Here is a 22,283-nt window from a genome sequence, read left to right on the forward strand (position 1 = left end):
CGTTTTCAATACTGAAAGCATGTGCAAAATCAAGCGATGGTATTTCTCTGATTTCTCTATGCAAGAACATCAGATAAGAGTCTCTTTAACCAACTGCATTTCAGTTGGTTAAAGAGAAACAGCTGTACAGCACCTCCACCCATGACAACAAGCGGCACGCATGCAGCAGGATAGCACATGTACAGCCCAGCCCTTCCCCTTGGCTCAATAACAGTAAATCTGTCAGACAAATTTTATCTTGCTTTCCATTTTTTCTGCATGAGAGTGACTGTATTTGAGCAGCCAATATGCACTTTGGAGAAGTTATTTAGTTATTAAACCAGTTGATTTTTTAAAATGAAAGCTGGAGATTAAGGAAGAGTTGCAGTAAAGCTGAAGTAACAGTTAGGGTAACAGTTAGGGTTTGTGTGGCGAGGCAGTGCATTATTCTCCCATTTTCACTGCCTCGGCACAGCTCCACATGTTGAGGCTTGAACATACACTGCACATATCTACAATGTACTTCACTTTTGCAGTTTTGGCTGAAACATGATAGGTACCATTAAAAGAGGTACTGCTGAGGTAAAAGGACAAAAACATTTCTGTATAGCCAAGTATCTTTCTATGTTTTGGAGTTGTAGCCGCTGTTCTGCTTCATGGTAAAAGCTTTCAAATGGCGATGCGTTGGAAGGCCTCATTGACACGCAACAACAGGAAGTGCAGCTTTATTTGCCAACAGTGTCAGAGATCAACTGAGCTACAAAGCAAGATAACATTGTTTTTCCAATTATATTATGGGGGTTGGTCAAATCAGCAGAAAGCTGATCATTGGCCCCTATCACTAAAACCAAATTCCTGAACTTTTCTCGACGTTAACTCAGTGTCAGATTGTGCACACTGTAAAGTCATTGCATATATTCAAGGCAAGCTAGAGTTTCCGTTCCTCCATTAAGCTAGGATCTTGATGAGATAAAGGTCATTATCAAACATGTAGTGCAAGGCTCCATGCAGATGTGTAAAGACTCCACTTCAGTGTACCGGTTTGTACTGTCTGCTGCTGTCCAAGTCAACAACAGAACAGATAAGTTGTCTTAGTCCAGTGAAAGCTAATCTGGTCAGCTTCGTTCCCTAAACCATGTAGAGTATTTGTAGTAGTGATAACACCTTTGCAGCAATGCTTGATCCTGCCGACATTTTCATGAGATTAAGTGTGAGTTCCATTTTACCCTTCCATACTGCTACACAGAAAACCATTCACGATGCACGATGCACCCACGTCATGTGCGCTCATGACGATTGCTCACAGTTTGAAACAGCTTGGATGTCTCAACCATTGGCAGATTCAGCATATGTGTGTGGGATGCTCGGAGCCTTATGTGTGAGCTGATGAACTTGTTTGAACAGGATGTTGCTGTTGACTAACGGTGTGATACAAAAAAAAGGAGGGAAAAAAAACCCAGCCCACACCATTTCAGTATGCCTGAAAAACACACATCAAAGTTAAGGCGAGACAGGAGGGAAAAAAGACAAGGCAGAAAAAAAAGGAGACTGAACTTCGATAGAAAAAAAAGAGTCAACGACAGAAAGAGATTAACATAAAGGTGTGACAGCTTGACAATGCAAAGTCCAAAAAAACAACAACAACAAACAAACAAAAAAAACATGAAACAGAAAACAGAAATTCACAAAGGTAGGCAAAAACATTGGGAGTTAATGCACGTTAAGAAAAATTGAGTGAATAAATGACAAAAAGAAAAAAGCAGAAGCAAAAGCAACACAAGACAGGAGACTGGGGGATATATTTAGCAGCTCATTAGTCAGAGATGTCCTCTACTCAGCAGGCTGGTCCCTCAGATGAGGCCCTTTGGAAATCATTATGACTGCCTGCTGCTTCAGACAACCACACACATCTCACTGGAAAACAATTTACAAACCGCCTCTCCTCTCCACAGCCTTAATGTTGCTTCAAAATGATTCTCAGTTTTTGAAAAGAGGCCCAAAACCAAAGCTTTAAACAACAAAGCGGCATGTTTTAATCATGATAACTGCATAGATTTTAACACAACACACACTACATCAGCCTGAGGTGTAACCAGTAAGAATGAGGTTATGTTATAAAAGCAGCTTTGTGTACATTTTGTACATTACTGGTGGTGCGCTTGTACCACTACTTCCTTGTTTGACATTCATTAACCTTTATGATGAAACATCTGTCAATGGCAAAGGACTAGTCAAGCATCTTAAGGACAGGACAATATACATGTTAACCAAAAACTGCACCAAAATCAATGGGAAGAAAATTTAAAATACAGATAAACACTAAAGAAAAAAATGTAAATCATACATTGTGACAAGCTTAGTGGCAAAAAGCTGGGAGGCAGCACTGTGTAGCTAACAATAATCCTGGCCATCTGGGACGTGTACCAGTAATGGAACTGTCTGGTCAACACTTTAAAGTGAATGAGATAGTCTTGCATCACCTGTCCACACTGCAGCATCTGTTTTCATGAAGTATTTCTTTGTCTGGTGAGGCATTTAAAGTTTCCCCTTAGGGCTTGATTGGTTGGTAGAGCTGTTAAATGACACAAGATGAGAGCAGAGATTGATGGCTCAAGTGATAAACACACAGGTAATGAAAGAGAAAGGCTGCTGCATTCGACCAGACTGCTGCTAATGGGTTCCAGTCTCACCTGGCTAATGGCTGGCTTTACACATAGAGGAAGAGAGAGAAGGAGAGCGAGAGAAGAAGAGAGACATCATATAAAAAAAAGGCTCTAGTGTGTTCTACACACAGTCACATACACACACAGACTTGAGTTAGCAGTCCTAATTGCTGAGTGGTGATCTAGGGGAGGTGCAGCTTGCTGTGATTTGGGCTATAGAGGGCTAAAAGCCTTCTTTGTTCTCACATTTCAGTAAGGAGCCAGTAGCCAGTGTGTTGGATTACTCCTGCCTGCCTGCAACCGCCTTGCTAACAGGACTTTAGGGGGCTTTTCTGAAGAGTTAATTGCATAGGAACAATTGTTCCCCCTCCCTTGGGCTGCACTGTTTGTAAACCCAGCCTATCTAGCAAACTTTCTGTGATGGTTGGAAACCAATAGTGTAGAAGGAGACTCACACACTGTGGTCTTTTTGTTACACACACACACACACACACCATTTTGTTGCTACATAAAGCAACAAGTTTCAAAGACTTATCCTGTTTGAAGATGCAAGAAGTAGGGCATGGCCCATTCAGATATTTTCCTCTGTGGTCAGAGCAATGACGCTATGTTAGCCACTAGAGTCTCTCCATTATTATAGAGAGAGGAGAGTTGTCAAGTCTTGTTCTTTAAGACTTAAAACTGAGCCTTCAAGAAAAAAAGTTCCTTGGGTTGGACTGATTTATGACATGCCAAGAAAAATGGATTTATGAGCACAATAGCTCTTGATGAGGCAGAGAAAAATGTATTTACTCCATGAATGCACAACAATTGACTGTTAAAAACACAAATTACAAAGGAAATTAAACATGCAGCCCTCTGGACCCTGTCCTGCTCTCATTCCCTCTTCCCTCCACCACTTTCTTTATCCTATACTTTTTTTTCCCAGAGCCCTGGAGAGCCGTTTCCTTTTCTCACACATGAACATACATTAATGTCACCACCACACAGAGCACACAGCGGGCTTGTTTCTGGTCCTTGCTAGTGCTTTCATGTACAGCTTTAACTCAACTTCAGAGGATAATTTTCTTTCTTTTTTTTTTTGGGGGGGGGGGGGGGGGGGGGGGGGGCAATATTTATCTATTTGACTGGGAAAGTTATAGCCTTTCTGGCTCTTGATACACAACACATTTAGAGCAGAAAACATGCAGCATGCAGTTATGTGAATAGACCCTCTGAGCTTCCATCTTTGCTCTTTCACTTCTGACTCACTGTCTGGGCTCACTTCCTCTGAAACAAACCACAAAGGCTTACTGTTAGGAATTGACACCATATTAGGAACTGAGCTCTGTGGAGCTAGCATAGTGGGATGTCAGATAGACTCAGAAAAGACATGAAACAAGCAGCGTTTGCACTGTGCCCTGAAAATCCTCCAGACTGATGCTATTTATCCTTTGCATACACAAAACCCAAGGTGCTGCTTCGTAGCCATGTTTGTTTACTGGCACCCTGCTTCAATGAATAGGATGTTTTGTTTAGTATGTTGCTACTTTGGGAAGAATGTCGAGAATCATAAACGCAAATGTAATCATGTGAAGCAATCACAAACACAAATCCCAGAGAGCCATTTACATTAACCCAGAAGATAACCTTCTGGTAATCTTGTTTACAATGAACAGCTGAACGACAGATATAAAAGACATGACAAGAGACAAGACATAGCCAGTTTTAAAAATACCTAGACTCTGAAGGCTTTGCAACTACTTTCTAACAGGCTGTATTAGCAGTTACAAGAAATTGTTCTCCTGACCTTTTCCAGAAAGAACATGAGGCCGAAAATACAGGCGCTTAAAGCTTTTCCCGGACGTGTTAAAGGAACCAAAGACAGGCAAAGCACATTCAAACGGTTAATGTCTATCATTTTCTCTCTCCATCAGCTAAAGGTCAAATTTCCTAAAAGAGTTATATCCACAAAACCTACACAGACTTGAAGTAGAAATCTGATGCTGCTCTCTGCTGTAGTGTAAACTTCTATTTAAATGGACTATAGTATATTTTCTAGTATCCATTTCTATTCATCATCAACACTGCTGTTTGCTGGAGTCTGGAATAGGCCTGTTGGCTGTGATGAAATTTTAGATTCATGAAATTTCCACAGCAATCTCCATCCCTGGAACACGTCAAGGGATTACCTGTGTGAATTATGTATGTCGAGCAGGAGAGCGAAAGGAAACGGCCAGTAGCTAATGATGAAGTTAACGCTTTAACATGAGTGTTTTGCTTTTATGGTAATTTGACTCTAATTATCGATTTAACACCATACTTCTGCTGTAAATGCTGCAACTCGTGTCTTGTTCTAATGGCACTTATGTTTACAGCCAACCCTCCGTATTACCATTATTTCCAATGACTTTTCTTGGCTGAATTCTCTTTCTCTTTTTTTAATCCTGACATAGTTTACCAGAGTCTCATCAATAAATATCAGGTTCATCTTGCTTTGTGCGATCTGGGCTCAATTAAGAAGAATGAAATGAGCTTCAAGTTCTGTTTACTAAGGAGCTAAGACTCTAAATGTTTCATTGCTCATTACAAGTTCCTTGTGATTGTGATCAAATATTTAAATTTATAATACGGTGCTTGAATTGAAAAGATACCCCAGAAACCTCAAAGGAAATCTGAAATATTGTACTGAAAACCCCCCCAAAACTTGTGCATAAGCCATCTTCATTTGGACTTAATTAATGCCAAAGAGGAAAATATTAAGTGTTATAGGACACTTGAACGTTTGAACTGTGAGTCAGCTTAAACACTGCCTTATGTACTGTAAGGAAGTGGTCGGAAGTAAGTAAAAAAAAAACAAAAAAAAAAAACTTACAGAGCTACAACAGTTAAAAATAACCTTTGGATTTTTATCAGTTAACACGCAGCAGCGTTTGAAATGTTCCATTGCATTCCTGAACAGCTAGTTGCAGCATGACAAACAATTTTTTGCATAAAAGTGGAAGTTTAAAAAAAAGAAAGAAAAAAAGTATATACAAAATCACTATAAAACTTCAACACTTAGTTTGATTTATACAGATTCCTTCAAGCAACTTGCTAAAAAGACAGCAAGACTAGAATGCTACAGAGCTTAAAAGTCTAGTGCTGAAGCAAGGGTGTGCAACATTTGTTTTCCAGAAGCAAATGAAGGGCCACGGAATGGACAGACGACACACATATTTCAGAATTATGGTAAAACTCCATGAAATGTAGTGCACACAGCAGACTATTTTACAGTAGGCTGTTTGTTGGCCTACAAAAGCATGTCTCTCTTTACAAAAGAAAAAAAACAAAAAACAAGAGCTTTCTCTTTAAAAATGTTGACTGTTTTGTACAATTTACATACCATAATAGTACTAGTCCTCTTCATCCCATGTGAGACAGGGTGCACAATTGATTATATTTATGTTTGAGCTGACTGATATTGTCATGCAAAGATTACTTACATAAAACAATCCTCTGAAATGCTGTATAAACAACTAAATGAGCCTACATCCTTTCAACTGTATAATATGCATCACTGCAGAGGTCAAACACAGACTCAAATCAGACTGTTTTACACTCATCAAAAAGTAATATTTGTCTCCTAATTCAAACATTTATATGCTTGCAGTAAGAGGATAGAAGACTTAGGTTAATATTTACCATATATTTAAAAAAGGGATTGTTTTGTACACATATACCAATATTGAATCATTTGACATGGCCATGGCAAGCATTAGTGGCACACCCTTTGTTGGAACCAAGTTAAACAGCAGTACAGACTCATTACAGTCATTCACGTTGAGATTCATTAACACAATGTTGTCTTTTAATTCATTTCTAAGCATTGTTTTGCTTTCTTTCCTGTATGTCGGAGGGATCAAGACACTTCATATTATGCTCAAATATATGTTGCGAGTATAGAGAACTAGCTGTGACTTCCCAGAAGCTGACTGACAGTCTTAAAGGCGCAGGTTCCTTTTTCTGTGTCAAAAAGAATGAAGTGGCTCGAATATCTGTGTTCAGCCCTACAGGAGGCAAAACAGCAAACAGAAATACTTGATTACATACACACACGCGTGTGCACACACACAATCTTCTACAGCACCCTGAGCACGTGGGCTAGGGATTTGAGGACACACTTTTGTTGGTATTGGTAGACAGTCTATGCGTGCGAGTGTGCTGGACGCAGAACGTGAGCGTGATACCAGCCCCCCTGGGCTCAACATGAGTCATGTGTGTTACATAAGGCATACCGAGAGATAATACAGTTGCCATTAGCAATCCCCTCCTCCCTTGCTCAACAGCACATCTCCCTCGTTTTATACTCCTACTGTTGCTGTTTCTGACTCTCATAAACACACTATTTATTTAAGGAATTAAAGAAGAAAATCAATTAATGCATATAAACATCTGAGAGCCTTAAACCACTCCTTACACAGACACACACACAGACACACACGCTCACACAGTATGCTTGCACTCTGTGGCAAGGACATCTGGCACATTTCACAAGCTGGCTATGTGTGGAAAGTGCATGTGAGTGTGAGTGTGGTTGCGTTTTGTGTGTATGTAGGGGGGAGGGGACTGGAAGATTGGAAGAGAAAAGAAAGCTGACACAAGTGGAGGGGTTCAGCAAGTCCACAGCATCGACATTACACTTCTTTAGAGGAAACAAAGGACATCAGCTTTATAGTTCCTGTATTATGTTACTGTTTACCACGTGCAAGACCAAATTTCCCTCCATTAGACAACAATGAATTCAGTTTTAAAACCTGACACTTCCCAAATAATGTAGGACCTCAGGGTAAAACGCCAAACCTGATCTGAGGGTTGTTGTGGGGCAATAACAAAAGTTGTCTAGCCGTGCCAAAAGCTCTCGGAGGGTTCTAAATGTCATGGTTGATTAAAACCTTATGACAGAAATGTGACCGCATCTCTCTGTTTCACTCAATAGGGGAGGAAAACTGTTGTGACTCATTAGGACAGTGAATGGATTCACAGAGCGTGTGGGACTGAGCTCTTAGCTGCCGCTCTGAACCTGACCAACCCAAGGGTAAAGGAAGACGATTTAATCTAACTGACCTGTGGGAGGAGGGGAAAATAACCTCAATCAATTCACAAGAGACAGGCAAAGATAACAGTTTATTTGATGTGTATCGTGTGAGAGAAAAGGCAGAGAATTCAAAAAGCCATGAGCATGTGACTTACCTGATGCGTGACCATGAGGGAGCAGGATGAAGAGGAGGATAAGCACGGAGGCAGCCAGCCTGTGAGCTGGAGAGGAGGAGGAGGTAGAGGATGAAGAAGAGGAGGACAGGGCTCTCGTCTGAAACGCTACCATTCCATCGCACATCTTTTCCTCCGACAACCAGGGAGAGTCCTCTATGGCTTAACCTGTGCAGGCCACACAGACAGGAAGGGACAGAGAGGTATGAGGAGGGGGGAGGAAGAGCGCGGATTACTATCAACATTCAGCGAGGATTACGTAACCACAAGCAACACAGAGACAGGAGGGAATTAAGAGATAGCCACAGTGCACGGGCTGGAAGACAGAGTCACAAAGTGAAGCCCTGACCTGCATCTTATTAAACAGCAGCTGAATTCCTAATATTAATAACTGCATGAATGACTCTACGTCCATTTCCTCCTCATTTGTTTGATCTATTATTAGGATCCTCCAGCATTAGCCAGTGTTCCTCTTATCTCCACTCGATCCCTAATCTTGGCTCTGCCACAGCATCTAACCAAATAAACCAGACGTTAAAGTCCGTTGTAGATGATGTAACGAGATCACTCTTGCTGGTGAGTTAGCAACACTGGCGGCTGGGCATGGTGGAGACAGAGGCTAAAAATGTGTGTGAGAGAGAAAATTTGGGTGTGATTACAACTGCAACTTTTGCAAAGACCCAGATGACTGGGAAAAAGGAGTTTGTCTAAGAAAACCATCATCATGAAAGAAGTTTAATTTCCAGAAGATCATGTCTCACACTCTACTGTGCTGTTAAAGCAGTCAGCATCAGCAAAAATTCAGACATTTGTAAGGATATCATTTATATTTCATAATATTATTTATACATCTAAATAAACAGTGTTCTTAAAGATTTTTTCATGCTATGTGTGCACCTCAACTGTGATTCTATTCCATACTGTTGGTTGTTTACTACAATGGAGTGTGATGGAAAATGTATGCAAAGATAATGGCAATAGGTGATGCATTCAGAAATGATTCCCATATTTTGTTTACCATATACTGTAAATTGGCAATGATATCAGTCTGTTCAGATTCCTTTTCCCTATACTACTTGGAGACGGAAAATAATACTTACGGATTATTTTTCTTGTATAAAAAAGTTTAATCAAAATCAGTGCTGTAATTTTTTTTTTTTTAAAGGTAAGATGCAAATGCAAAAATCAGACACCTAGTTCTCTGGGCAGACAGCAAACAAAAGCATGAAGGACATCAAGAGTTACTGTGAGACATCTTTAAACAGTAATATGCAAATAGAGAGCAACAACCTCATCCTCTCTCCACCAATATCTCTCCATGATACCAACTTAAATAACTTCCTAAAAGCATTTGTTGGTTGATTGAGGTGATACGATGCAACACACCATTACGTAAATGAGATGCAGATGCACATAGAGCTGTTTATGTTGCATCAGAGGGATAAGGATGAAGTAGAAGTGGCTCTGTTCTGTGGGAAACTAGATGGCCTGCAGGCAAAATATTCTCAAGAGGAGGCAGAGGCCCATTACATTTCCACAAGGCTGCGAAGCTAATGCCTACAGTAATGGCATGGCTGCACTTAGAGAGCCGCAAATTTAATTGCTGATCTGCTGGATGGCCACTGGCACTGACACAGCATATGATCTGGACTGTGTAGAAGAAAGTAACTGTAAGGACATATACACTATAATATAGTGTATATGTCCTTACAGTTACTTACAGTTACAGTTACTGAAAAACGTAATAAGATTCCAGTATATAGTGACTATATACTGGAATCTTATTACGTTTTTCAGGTACAGGATGCAGATATGACAGTTTAATTAAAATATAGCTGCTTCCTCATTGCTTCACTAAGAAGTCAATGAGAGTCATGTGTTTTTAGTGTGCTTTCTGCATCAAGGTGATTAGATAGGTTCTAATTAACTTCAACATTGTATTTCTAATCGCCTGTGTTTTAGCATTTGAGTGCTCTGGACAGGGCTATATTCCAAATTTCCAACACAAACAAGGGAAAGCAGCCCACCCACTGCCTGCCATCTTTCTGATGCCCCTAAGAGTGGGATGAAGAGTCATACCTGACTGTGGCGCAAGCCAGTGGGAAACAGTGACGTAAGTCAATTTTGGCAGGACAGTCTGGGCACTGCATTGAGCCAAAGGGCAGCTAGTCAAAAGCACATGCAATGGATCTGTGCCAGCCATTTGATCCATAGATGCTTTCTCATTTGTCCATGCTGGCTGCTATTGTCGGGTTATATAGAGGCCCTTCATTATCTTTTTGACAGATGAATGTCAATTTTAGAAGTATCAAGGACAAAATGCACAAAGGAAAGACAAAAAACTGCAATTGTTGAGGTTTAAATAACTGCTTAGGGCTGCATTTAAAATGCAGGACTGACCTCCTGAAAAAGCTGAGGGCATAGTATTGACCAGCCAGAATGTCTACAAAGTGAAAACTAAAGCAGAATTAGCTTAATTGCTTTCACACAAGAGAGTCTGAAAAAGGAGAAAGTCATTAAGTCTGTTCTAGGGTATCCTAAAAAGCACAGCTTCCAATTAGCTATAACAAGACATTTTCACAACATGAAAGGAATTTTTGCACATCTTCTAATGCACTGACTTTATGTTCACATATTTAATTGATTAATAACAGAGCAGGCAGGTTGACAGCTAAAAGCACAGGAATACTTTAAGTCTGGATGTCAACCTGCCTTGCAAATGTGTGGGTTTCCTGTCAAATGCAGCAAAAGATGTTAAGCTTGAAACATCACATTATAGAATGTGCTTCTATTTTCAACCTCAAGTTTCCTGAAACACCTTTTTTTTTAATCAACCTGCACACAAAAACACTTCCTGCCAGAAGCTGCACAGTACTAACAAAGCAATTGAGACCGAAACTAAAGTACAGTGTCTTTAAAGATAGCAAATATTAGAAATCAAACCAATATAAATGGTTGACTTCTAAATGAATTATTAGAGTATAACTACTTTACATTATACTATTATACTAAATATCACTATCAAATTATATATACCAACAAAAAGGCAACTAAAAGGAAAAAACTGTGTGAGTTTCAGAAAACATACCAACCCCCCATAAAAATGAGATACAGTAAACAATACTGTAACAGCATTCTGAGGCAGGAGGACAGGAAGTGGCAAGAACAGCCAACCAACAAAACTGGTACGGGCAGTTCTAGCTTGCCATTAAGTTAATAGACAAGGAAGTCTATTGACCAAAATTTTCAATCTGCACCACAAAGTCTGATTAAGAAGACTAAGGATGCAACGATCCAATATTGTAATCAGATATTGACTTGTAAAGCTGGATCGCATATCAGTGACAACTTCCCAGTCTCTGCACCAATCTATTCAAATCTTTTAACTGTTGTTCTATGTTTATGTCGCCATGCGACAGCAGCAGAGCTGAAAAGAGCTAACAGCAAAAGAGCAAGCGATTTGGATGTATTTCATGCCTGCTAAACTGACAGCTTTTCTTTATATGTTTTTCATTACGTGCAAACTGTGGTCAAGTGAAAAGCTCAGACAACGAAATGTTTTTTGTCTTCTCTCCCTTTTAGTTTTGCTCTCGTTATCTGTGCTGGGAGAGACATTATATAAAGTAGAAACTAGAAGGATGTTGTTTCAGTAAGCTTTTATTACACTTACAGCAACACACTGTGAACTAGATTAATATTTCACTTCAGCTATCTCTTGTCAGTTCCGCATTGTGTGTGTACAAAGAGGCAAAAAAAAAAAAAAAGACGGAAAAAAAAAGCCCTAAATAAACTAGAAACTACCATGACTTTCTCTTTAATTGAGTGGAAATGAGATGTTGGCAAAAAAGATATATAAAATTGTAACTTCAGTTGTTTTTGGTCTGTTCTTTTATGCATTACTTTACTAAAAAAAATACCAATTAGGTAAGTTTATATTCTTCAACAAATTCATCCATCAAGTTTTATTTTACAACATTAGAAAATAAAATCTTTGTGTAAAGCCCAATAAAAGGATGATTCCCAGTCTCTTTTTCAGTGTGAGGAAAAAAAGTGTGGTAATTTAACACTGGACCTGGATAAGTACTCTGTCTTAGCAGATACCCAAAACCAAGGAATGGCTATCAAATGGAAAAAACTGGATCATGACATCCCTCAAGTTTAAAACTGCACTTCATAAGTCATTTGGACATTTCTTGGTCGTTTATCTCATTCCATGTGTTACATCTGTAGGCCATACTTAGGTCTAGCACATTAAAGAAGTTGAGGTTTTAAAAACATAAACACATTTTCAGAGTGTGTAGTCTTGAACTTTGGGGGAAAAAACTATGTAACTCTCCACTTGAGACACCAATGAGCCAACCAGGCAGTCAGCAGACTGCTACTGCAGTTTTTCAGCTGCCCGAGGCTCCTGGAATGCAAAGGGAGCCAAGGAGAGAGCAGCAGCACAGGCATGTGTCCGGGAACAGAGAGGACTCAGTGCGCCAAAGAAACAGCCCAGAGGAGATTTCCATCCGATAGCCCTCCATGCTACTGCTGCTGCTGGTAGAGCCTACGTGGGCCTATGAAGGGAGCCCAGAAACGGGGCTCTGCATGGCAGAAGAGAAAGGACCCTTTGTTATTAAGTACGATAGTGTTAAACCCCACAGTGCCTCAGCATCCCTCTGTACTGCCGCAAGGAAAGAGAGAGAGACACAGAGAAAGATGAAGGAGAGAAAGAAGAAGAAACAAGGGGAAAAGGGGGAAATATGATAGTGGTGAAAGATGAGGAAAGGATTTAAGGCAAAAGCAGTACTCTCATTTATACTCACAATGTGTTTTCTCTAGGTATGTTGTCAAAACAGAAAACGCCCCCAAACTCAGGGCCCGGAGTTATAAAAATTTCACTGCAGTTACATAATGTCCTTTAAACTAAGAACCATTAAAGCTTCACATTGTATATCCATTATTCTGCGGATGCTAAGGCTTGTACAATGCATGAAAACAAAACTAGTCAGTCTAAACAATGGGGGAAATAAATAAATAAATTAAGAACATGAGTGAGTTCAGCAAAGAAAAACAGCCTTTCATCTCACGCCTTAATTCTGTTGAAAAAAACCTATCCAACAAAAATAAGCTCTAGGAATTAGACGCAAACATTTGGGTATCGCTGAACAACAACTAGCAGGAGTGACAGCATTATGAAATATTGGGAAATTTTGGGGCAATAAGCCCATCATATTAGTGAATGTATTGAAGTCTTTTCACATAAAACATGAGCTGACAGCAGATGGAAGCTGTAAGCTGGATTTCTAAAGAGCAAACCGAGCGAGGGATGGGCACAAACAACTTACTGTTGAACCTTGACCTGCTCAATAAAGTAGCCAGTAGGCAGGAAAGTGCTATTCACAGCATGTTGTACACATGTTAGAGTAAATCATTTAACTAGCGTGATAAAAATGTTTTGCACATAACTGAAACATATTAATAAAAAACAAAATCTTTTGAAAAAGACAAAAACTTTGGTGCATGTTTAAAAAGTCTGGGATGTCTACATGATATGAAATGCTGTATTTCTATTAAAACAAAAATAGAAAGGTAAAAATGATTACAAAATATGATAACTGGGCTGAAAATCGGAGCTTAAATAAAGGGCTACTGTATACGGTATATGTTATGAAACGACCAAAACAATAAGAAGGTGGCGCACAGAGATCGGATCAAAACATTTCTCAGCCTTGTATTATCAAGAGACCACAATAGGAAATTGAACCTGAATACTTCCCAGACTCTGATCTTCGGTATAAACACAACAGTTCACATCTGAACTTCCCTGCTCTCCGCTTTGGGTCAAGTGTCACATCTTACCCTTTCCCTAGTAACAGGAAACGACTCAAAAAAAAAGTTTTACTGGAACAAAAGCGTGGGGTGGGAAACTGCACTGCTGGGAATGAGAGACCCCCCCAGCGCAAACACACACACACACACACACACACACACACACACACACACACACACACACACACACAGACAAATAATAGCTCAAAGATGCATCTCTGCAACTGTATCAAATGTGGTCAGCTGGCTCTTTTTAGCAGTCCTACGGCAGTCACACGCTTCAACACGTGCAACTGTACAGTGAGGTATTTAAACAAAGAGTGTGGTGGGCTGCCAATGCCACGGGAACAAAAAAAAAAAAGCTGAATAAAAAGAGAAAACAACACGATTCAAACAAGCAATACACCTGGATGTACCCGGTTCTTCACCGACTCAGCCTCTTATGTATGCACCATAAACAACACAATACAAGCAGACTTCTTGCTTCCTCGTTCCTTTTTTTGTTCACATGACCAGCTGTAACGTTGTTACAGTGGGTAACTGTTAGACGGGACTCACCAGCTACCACAGACAATTTGCTCTTTGTTTCACTGTATCTGACAAGTCAAGGTGAGATATTTCCACAGATTCAAACTTATATCCAAGAGACCGTCAGAGAAAAAAAATATGACATTTAGCCAAACAGTAACTACGTTTATCATACGCTAGCTTAGTTTAATAATCGACCTCGTTTGTTAAACAAAAATAAAAGGAAAAAGATCAAACTAATTACTTACACTAACGAGTTAGTAAGCGTGACCCTAAGATTGGTTACGCTTTTCCTGGTTATTATTATAATTATTATGTAATGACCAAATACTGACGGGCAGAGAGAGACAGAAAGAAAGACAGAGACAGAAGAGAGAAGACCAAGAGCTCTCGTGTGGCCTGTGTGTGCTTAGCTGGCGAAAATACGTTCAAGACTCACCAACGTAAAGGTTACCAGCGGCGGCGAGCCCTCCTCTCTTACATTCACATTCGAGGCATTAAGGACTGTATAAATGGAGACGCTCGGACCTGAGTATAGAAATATAAAAATACGACGTCCTCGGCGTCAAGTTCCGTCAGTGCCGCTCCGCTCGTCCCCTGTCCTCGACTCAGCCAGCTCTTTATTTTAGGTGAGCGGAAACACTCGCTGTGAGAACTCTACGGGGCTGACTCGCTCTCGCGCGGTGTCCATGGCTACCTCTGTAAAAAAAAAAAAGGGCGGATCCATGGGTTGTCAAGTCACTGGGCTGGATTTCAAAATAAAAGCGCAGAGTTTTGGTGAGGGGAAACAAAAGAATCACTAAAAAAAAAATCAAACAAAAGGACAATAAAAATGCAAATGCTTAACAGTATGCTACAGTTGCATGTAGTTTTTATAAAGTCGTATGAGTATGCTCGCCAACAGATTTGGGTTAATAAATATCTGATATCCCGAGATATCAGCTTCAAGAGATAAAAAGCCAAATATTATCAGAGAATTAGTAATAATCGAAAATAATATTCACCTGTTTATCAGTTATGCTTTATGAGATGACAGTAAAATACTGTAAAAATGACTGTAAAGATTTTTCATTTTGTTAACATTCTACAATATATCTAGTATATAATATCTAATTTTATAACATACTATTTGTCAATTAACATTTAACGTTATTACATGAATTAGGGAAGAATGGAATAATGTGATGTTCCTGTGTTTCCACAGAATCTAAAATGCTAAGAATAGAAAAGAATAGTCCAGAGGGGTTGTGGACATGTTAATAGATTCTTTATTTGTGTGCGCCTTGCATTTTTCATGTTTGAATTATTATACTTTTTTCATGCATAGGTGTTTTTTAATTTATTTGTTAATTTAAAGGTTTGCTCTTTCTGATGATCTCTTTAACAGAATGCTAGTGCCTGTCTGTCTCCCCTTTACTGAGGTTAATATACTCTATATACATCAACCATGCTTTAAAAACAAATACATTCTGGACATTACCATTATATCACAGGTAAAGTGTGAGATTATGTAAATGTATTAGTATTTGAATTATCTCCCAGGGTTTATATCTAATGAATAATTTTCCCGATGATTTCTGCAGAGGCAACCAACAATGCCTTGGTTGGTGCCTCTGTGAGTGTGTCATTAGATCTTTTGATGTGATTTTTTTTATTGGTTTTGATGCTACAGTGAAAGAACATCCCAGTGTGTATTAACTCAGATGGCTGGTTCTTAAACTGAGGAGGCAATGCATAAATAGACACATGATCTAAATGTCTGCCTTTATGCAATATGCCTGTAGAAGAAGGCAGGAAACGAGTGGGAAAATTTTTGCTTTCATTCGCTTAGAGGAGAAATGTGAGATCTTTGAGATTTCTCATTATAGCTAAATGCAGTTTACACATCACTGTAACGTCACTCAGCTCTGCAGATCATGAAGTTTTACTGCAAATATGGATGAAAGAGGGTAGTCACTCCTTTTAAACCCCTTATGTTACTAGAGCTTACCATAAGAAAGTTGATCAATTGCTTGCAAACATCACTGCCGATAGATCAAAAAACATTTAACCAATTCTGTCATCCACTTTTAAAGAATGGTTGTCCTAAAGAGAAAAAAAAAAGAAATACCGATAAAGAAGTCATGGAAACCAAATAAGGTCTCACTGAGTGATTTTAAATTGGATGATATTAACCAGAATTATCTTTAATGTGAGTTTAATTTCATCCCTATCATACAGTAATCTCTCTTATCCTCTTAAATCCATTCGAGTCACGTGAATAATTTCCTTTTAAATCCCTCAGAGTCCAATAAGAGATCACTAATTTTGACGACTGTTTAATGTTTTGCCAACGTGTTGTGTCTGCATAGCTTTTAAAACACATTTTTAAAATTTACCCTTTCCAGTTTTGCTTAAATTTGGATGCCGTCCTAATCCCTACTCACACCTTTGTCATGTTTTAATTTCCCCTCTTTCCATAAAAGTTTCCTTTCTCTTCTCCTCTCCCTGAGAAGAAATCTCCCTGATAACAGAGGCCCAAGTAAAGGTCAGCCAGTTATAGGATTATGTTAAGACTCCAGTTTGACACCTAGACATGCCACTGAGTCTTGTAAAGAAACTCATACCCAGTAGAGAAACAAGAAGCGGGACACCCACTGTCCAACCGCTTTGTTCATAAAAATTTAAATGTATGCACTAAGGTGGTTTAACAACTAATATCTCTCGCTCTACATTGAAATACATTAGATAAGTAAATGAGATATGACTTATCATGTTCTGTTCTGGATTTGTGTTCACACAGATAAGACTGGGGCATGCTCTGGATGCAAATGTCTATTCTGTGTTAAGATATATGTATATATAAAAAGTGCTAGTCTTCTACAGAAGACCCAGGCTATATGTAAAGTAGCCTGTATTATCTTTGAGTGAGACTGTGCATTAGAAGTCTGTACTAGTGCTGACATCTAGTGGCTCCATCGACTACTTACCTACATGTATAGGTATTTTACTTCATGATATTTGCTGAAAAAAAAGAAAGATCTCCGTATAAATTACTTTATCATTAGAAATGTGTTAATTTACACTCATTTACATTCTAGTGTCGTGATAAAAATGGATGATTACTGGTATTTAGTTATATAAATGAGTTGCCCCATAATCTGTCAAGGAAATCTCAGACATATTTCTCATGAATGATTTTAAAGTGTAAGTATGTATCTTTTATTTATCCATATAAAAACAGGAACTGACATTAAAACTGTATGTGAATGTGAACGTCTATGTGAATGAATGTGCAGCAGAAATTGCGACAAATTTAACATAAATTTTCTGTAAGGATATTTTAAGTAGCCAAAAATGATTGAACTGATTATACTGTAGAAAACTGAGTAGGTACAATAACGTAGACTCATGAACACACTTGCAAAACAGGCAATTTTGTTATTTTTATATAAACCCTTTGTAATTCCAGTTGACTACAGGTTACCAACATAAGCAAATACATTAGGCATAAAATCGTATAGAAACATTAGAAATCACGCGCAGACGATCGCTTTTTGACAGATCACCTGGTTCAAAATATTATGGACGGTTACATTGCGGATGGTGGGGGTGGTGGTGATAACAATTCTTCTCAAACTGTCATGAAATAAAAATGTCTCTCACTTTTGACATTTTGAAAGGCATATTTAGAAAACCAGGGTAAAAAAGAGTGTTACACTAACGCAATACAAACACGACAAAGCTACAGGTGATCTTAAATCGTACCCCCGACGCCCCCGTTTTTATAAGTGGCTGCTTCCGCTTGCTTTCTACTTGGACAGTGCTACTTCCGTTATTAGCGTCGATTTTGTACATTAAAGCTTCAAGGTTGGACAGGTACGGTCAGACTGGAGAGGGGGTGTGTTAATTCTGATATTAATATAAACATTTTGACCTGGTTTTAGCCTGTTGGTTGCCCACAACTATAGCTAGCCCAAACAATGAAAGCAACTCAAGTTAGCTTGTTTGTGTTTTCTACCCTTGTTGTTTTGTCAACCGGAGAAAACGAAAGAATTTCTTGACCTTTCACCCAGTTAAACATTACTGTGTGACGCCGTGTGGCTGCTCAATCTCAGCGTGACACCAGCCTTTCCCATCAACTGATGACCATCAAACCATTTCTTACTTAAACACTTTAGCTAGAAAGTGTGACAGACCATAGTGTCCCCTGATAACTGTGCCAATGTGACTCGTCACTCTCTTATTGTGCGTAAAAGGTTAATTTTAATAATAACGTGTACATTATAGTGTTCATTTGGTTACTTTCACTTAAATTTATCCATTTTATTCTTAAATTTCATTTGTGGTCTTGTGTCAATGCCGTCATTCTAATGTACAAGGCTCACCAACAAGGCTGGAGAGAACACATCCTACAATACCCCACGTATTCTCCAAATTCTATACCGGGTATATTGCTATTTTAATTTACATATATATGAAAAGCAAGTGTACAGATAATCATAAGTTTAGTAGTTATATCTACATTTGTTGTTTTTCCAATTTAACTTCACAGCTTCGGTCCTTGTTTGGTTGTTGTAGTCAATCTCCAAAATAAATTATCTAAACTGGAGCAATGGCTATGTTCAAGGCCTCTTGCTGAATACAGACTGTCTTTTATCTTCCACCTAGGCACCATGCATAGGCTGCTTAAATGCAAAATGAGATTTGTGATATATCTCATGAGCCCAGTTAGGTTTCGTATTGTGGTATAAATAGTTTTTCTTAAAATTTATCTCTTTTTTTTGTTGTTTTGTGAATATTTCTATTGTAAATGATGATGTTAACCCATAAAAGTGATTTCTAGGTGAAAGCAGTTACATTGACTTAATTCTCAATTGCCTTGACAGGTGCAGTGACACGATTCCAGGCTACAGTGAAACAACCGTTCCCATCTTAAACAGCTGAAATGGTGCAATCACAGATCCGCTTGAAAATTCTCCCTAGTGTTCGCAGCTTCTTTGACAAGATGGTGCAGGTAAAAGTAGAGGGACTCACTCCTCACAAACCAGTGGAGCTGAGGTCCAGACTGGTTGATGACAAAGGTGTCACTTTCAAAGCCTCTGCCCTGTACAAAGCAGATGAAAGTGGTCAGGTGGATGTCTTCCGCACACCCTCTCTGGGTGGTAGTTACACCGGCGTGGAGCCCATGGGTTTGTTTTGGGCCCTGGCACCAGACGCACCACACACTAAACTCATGAAGAAGGATGTGCTCAGCCCAACACGCATGGCCCTGGAGGCTCTTAATGGAGAGACTGGCGAGGTTTTAGCATCTGAATCTAATGAGAGAGGATACATGATTGAGGGGATGAAGAGAATACCTTTACAAGAGGGCAGAATACGAGGTGTCCTCTTCATACCACCAGGTTAGTAGGATTTTAACAAATTATTCACAAAATTAGGTATCAAGTCAACATTAACTGTCCCCCCCTTTAGGAAATGGCCCATTCCCAGGAATTGTAGATTTGTACACTTTTGGTGGAGGTCTCACTGAACCCAGATCCAGCCTCTTGGCAAGTAAAGGCTTTGTTGTTCTGGCACTGGCTTATTTTCGTTACCAGGATCTCCCAAAAAACCCTAAAAACCTGGATTTGGAATATTTCGAGGAGGCGGTCACATATCTGAGGAAGCGGCAAGAGGTTAGTATTGAAGAGCAAACAGCAAAGGACATATTTATTAGAAGTAATTCAATGTTATGCATCTTATGTATGTGAAGGTTGTGAAAATATTGCTCAAACATCTGCATTTGAAGTGGATTTGAGATAGAGGCCTATATTTGTGTCTAGTGTGTCAATGTTGCCACCTGCTGGCTTTTCTTCTGATATCACCATCATGGATTAATGATGAAACCTCTATATTTCTTAAGTCTTAAAATATTACAAGCTTTTTGTCATTTTTTCTTTAGTTGAAATAGTTAATTGGCCATAAGTAATTTTGATTTTGGAGGTTTACAGCAAGGTGTAATGATCTGTGGTAGTAATAGTTCGATAACATTACAAAATGTTTAGGGGTTCAAAAGTAATTGAGTAGAAACACACAAAGACAAGCAAAATTTAGTTTTATATTTTAAAGAAAGTATTTGTCAGACATGGAAACAACAGCAAACACTTTGTTAGTCCTAGTGAGCATACAACACCCTGTTCTCATATTTCTTGAACTAAAATGAGTCGATTGACTTGTGCAGCTAAGGATAATCTCCCTCTTTGGTCACATTGGATATATATAACAAGGTTGTTGTCCTCTACTGCACAATTAAATGTCTCTCAGTCATTGCAGAACTCCCAGCATCTTGAACGGATAACAATATGAGCTGCTCCCTTTTCTCCTCTTTTCGCATATCTTTCTTTTTTGAAGTAAACCCATTCTAACTGAAGCTGAGCCTAAAGAACAAAGAAATGCTAGTGTCCATCAATTTGTGATCTGCACTGTATTAGCAGATGTGCACCTGTTACTTTAAAAAATGTAACTAACATAAAACCTCTTGATTCAGGTGAAAGGTCCTGGGATTGGCGTCATATCAATCTCTCATAGTGGTGCCTTGGCTTTGAGCATGTCATCTTTTCTCTCTGGGATCTCAGCGACTGTCTGTATTAATGCCTGTAATGCAAACACTGTGCTTCCTTTACACTACAAAGACATTGTATTCCCGCCACTGCCCCCTGTCATGGAGAATGTGAAATTCACAGAGTCTGGGCTTGTAGATATACGTGACGCCTTACCAGACCCCACCAAGGGCAAGAACAGGGCGTCTTTGATTCCAATTGAACGAGCCACCTGCCATTTCCTGTTTGCTGCTTCTGAAGATGACCACAACTGGAACAGCACGTTTTTTGCCAGTCAGGCTGCTGAAATTTTGAAAAAGCATGGCAAAAAATCCTACGAGGTTGTTACTTATCCAAAAGCTGGTCACTTTCTGGATGTGCCGTACATGCCTTATTGTTCATCTGGCTTTCATCCAGCTGTAGGGAGTGTTGTGGTGTTTGGTGGGGAGCCAAAAGCCCACTCTGAGGCTCAGCTGGACCTGTGGGAAAGAGTCCAGGAGTTCTTCAAGACCCACTTGGGCAACAAGAGCACTTGATACTGTATTAATCCATCGAGCATCTCTGAATGGTTGTTCTTAGAAATGGTTACCAGTGCCTGTATTTTCTAATTAGTAAAATTGTGAGAACTCCATTAACCGTCTAGTGTTCTGCATCGGAAACACTCCAACAATCGTTTGGTTTCAGATGAGTTTTTTTCAGTAGGACACGGGCTTGTAGCAAAAAATCGTCTATAGTAAAAAGAATCTGAGATTTTGTCTTGTCATGGGAAGGAAATGTAAAGGGACTGCACATAAAGAGCACTACAGAGTTTTGTTGGGGTAGGGTGTTGAATTTAGTGTCATCCCCACTTCTTGATGCAGACTCAAGGTCTGAGTAGTGGTCTACGTCATAAGCCACAGCCATCAGCTCAAACTTGATTGTTTTGTTGAAGTATCTCACAAAAGTAGAAGACACTTGGACTTTTCCTGCAGTTACTTGACAAAATGTCTACCTATAAAATAACCTACATATGATAACTTCTCCACTGACATGATGTTGGTACAGAACCAGTTCTGCTTTTGTGCTATTTGTAACTTATTTAGTGTTTAATGTTGTATAGCAAAAAAAAAAAAAAAAAAAAAAAAGGGGGGGGGGGGGGGGGGGGGGTAAATATGTGGTGCTGGTGCCAGATTTTTGGGCATCTGAACTGGTGAAAATGCATGGAGCAGTTTGTAACTTCAGCTTGAGTGGAAAACTATCAAAACGGTAGCATGTTATGGAATCACCTACTGAAAACCAATAGTTAAGCGTCTTTAATCTTGTTTTATCTTTCTGGCACTTATCTAGCAGTATTTGATATTTAAATTGTATAGGGACTGGAATAATTCTGTATTTTAAGAAAGCTGAAAAAAGTGATCTTTGTAAAAAATATTTGATGTTTGCCCAAAAAATGAAAGAAATTTGTTGTCATGTACAATATAACCTATAATAAAGCAAAAGCAAATATGTAAATACTATTATAAATCCTGCT

The 22,283-nt window shown here is 39.1% G+C and overlaps 2 protein-coding genes across 4 annotated transcripts in view; one reads left to right on the forward strand and one right to left on the reverse strand.

Annotated features, from left to right (window-relative positions):
* susd6 (sushi domain containing 6) overlaps positions 1–14,904 on the reverse strand; it is a 31,516-nt gene extending 16,612 nt beyond the window's left edge. The window contains exons 1-2 of the mRNA XM_080881969.1: positions 14,653–14,904; positions 7,854–8,039 (exon numbers count right to left, since the gene is read on the reverse strand). Of these exons, the coding sequence (XP_080738095.1) occupies positions 7,854–7,998 (145 nt within the window). The 5' untranslated portion in view covers positions 7,999–8,039; positions 14,653–14,904. The remainder of the gene's footprint in view (positions 1–7,853; positions 8,040–14,652) is intronic.
* On the forward strand, positions 13,727–21,907 carry LOC308396562 (acyl-coenzyme A thioesterase 1-like). 3 transcript variants are annotated; one of them, XM_080881967.1, is made up of 4 exons: positions 13,727–14,294; positions 19,082–19,597; positions 19,668–19,870; positions 20,722–21,907. In XM_080881967.1, the coding sequence occupies exons 2-4, from the start codon at positions 19,141–19,143 to the stop codon at positions 21,307–21,309; spliced, it is 1,248 nt and encodes a 415-aa protein (XP_080738093.1). In that variant the 5' UTR covers positions 13,727–14,294; positions 19,082–19,140; the 3' UTR covers positions 21,310–21,907. The 3 variants fall into 3 exon arrangements, with proteins under 3 accessions (XP_080738093.1, XP_080738092.1, XP_080738094.1); XM_080881966.1 differs by lacking the exon at positions 13,727–14,294 and adding an exon at positions 18,001–18,071; XM_080881968.1 differs by lacking the exon at positions 13,727–14,294 and adding an exon at positions 18,060–18,093.
* The last annotated feature ends 376 nt before the right edge of the window (positions 21,908–22,283 follow it).

Source organism: Rhamphochromis sp. 'chilingali' (genome assembly GCF_963969265.1).
Source record: "Rhamphochromis sp. 'chilingali' genome assembly, chromosome: 5".
Lineage (NCBI taxonomy): Eukaryota > Metazoa > Chordata > Actinopteri > Cichliformes > Cichlidae > Rhamphochromis > Rhamphochromis sp. 'chilingali'.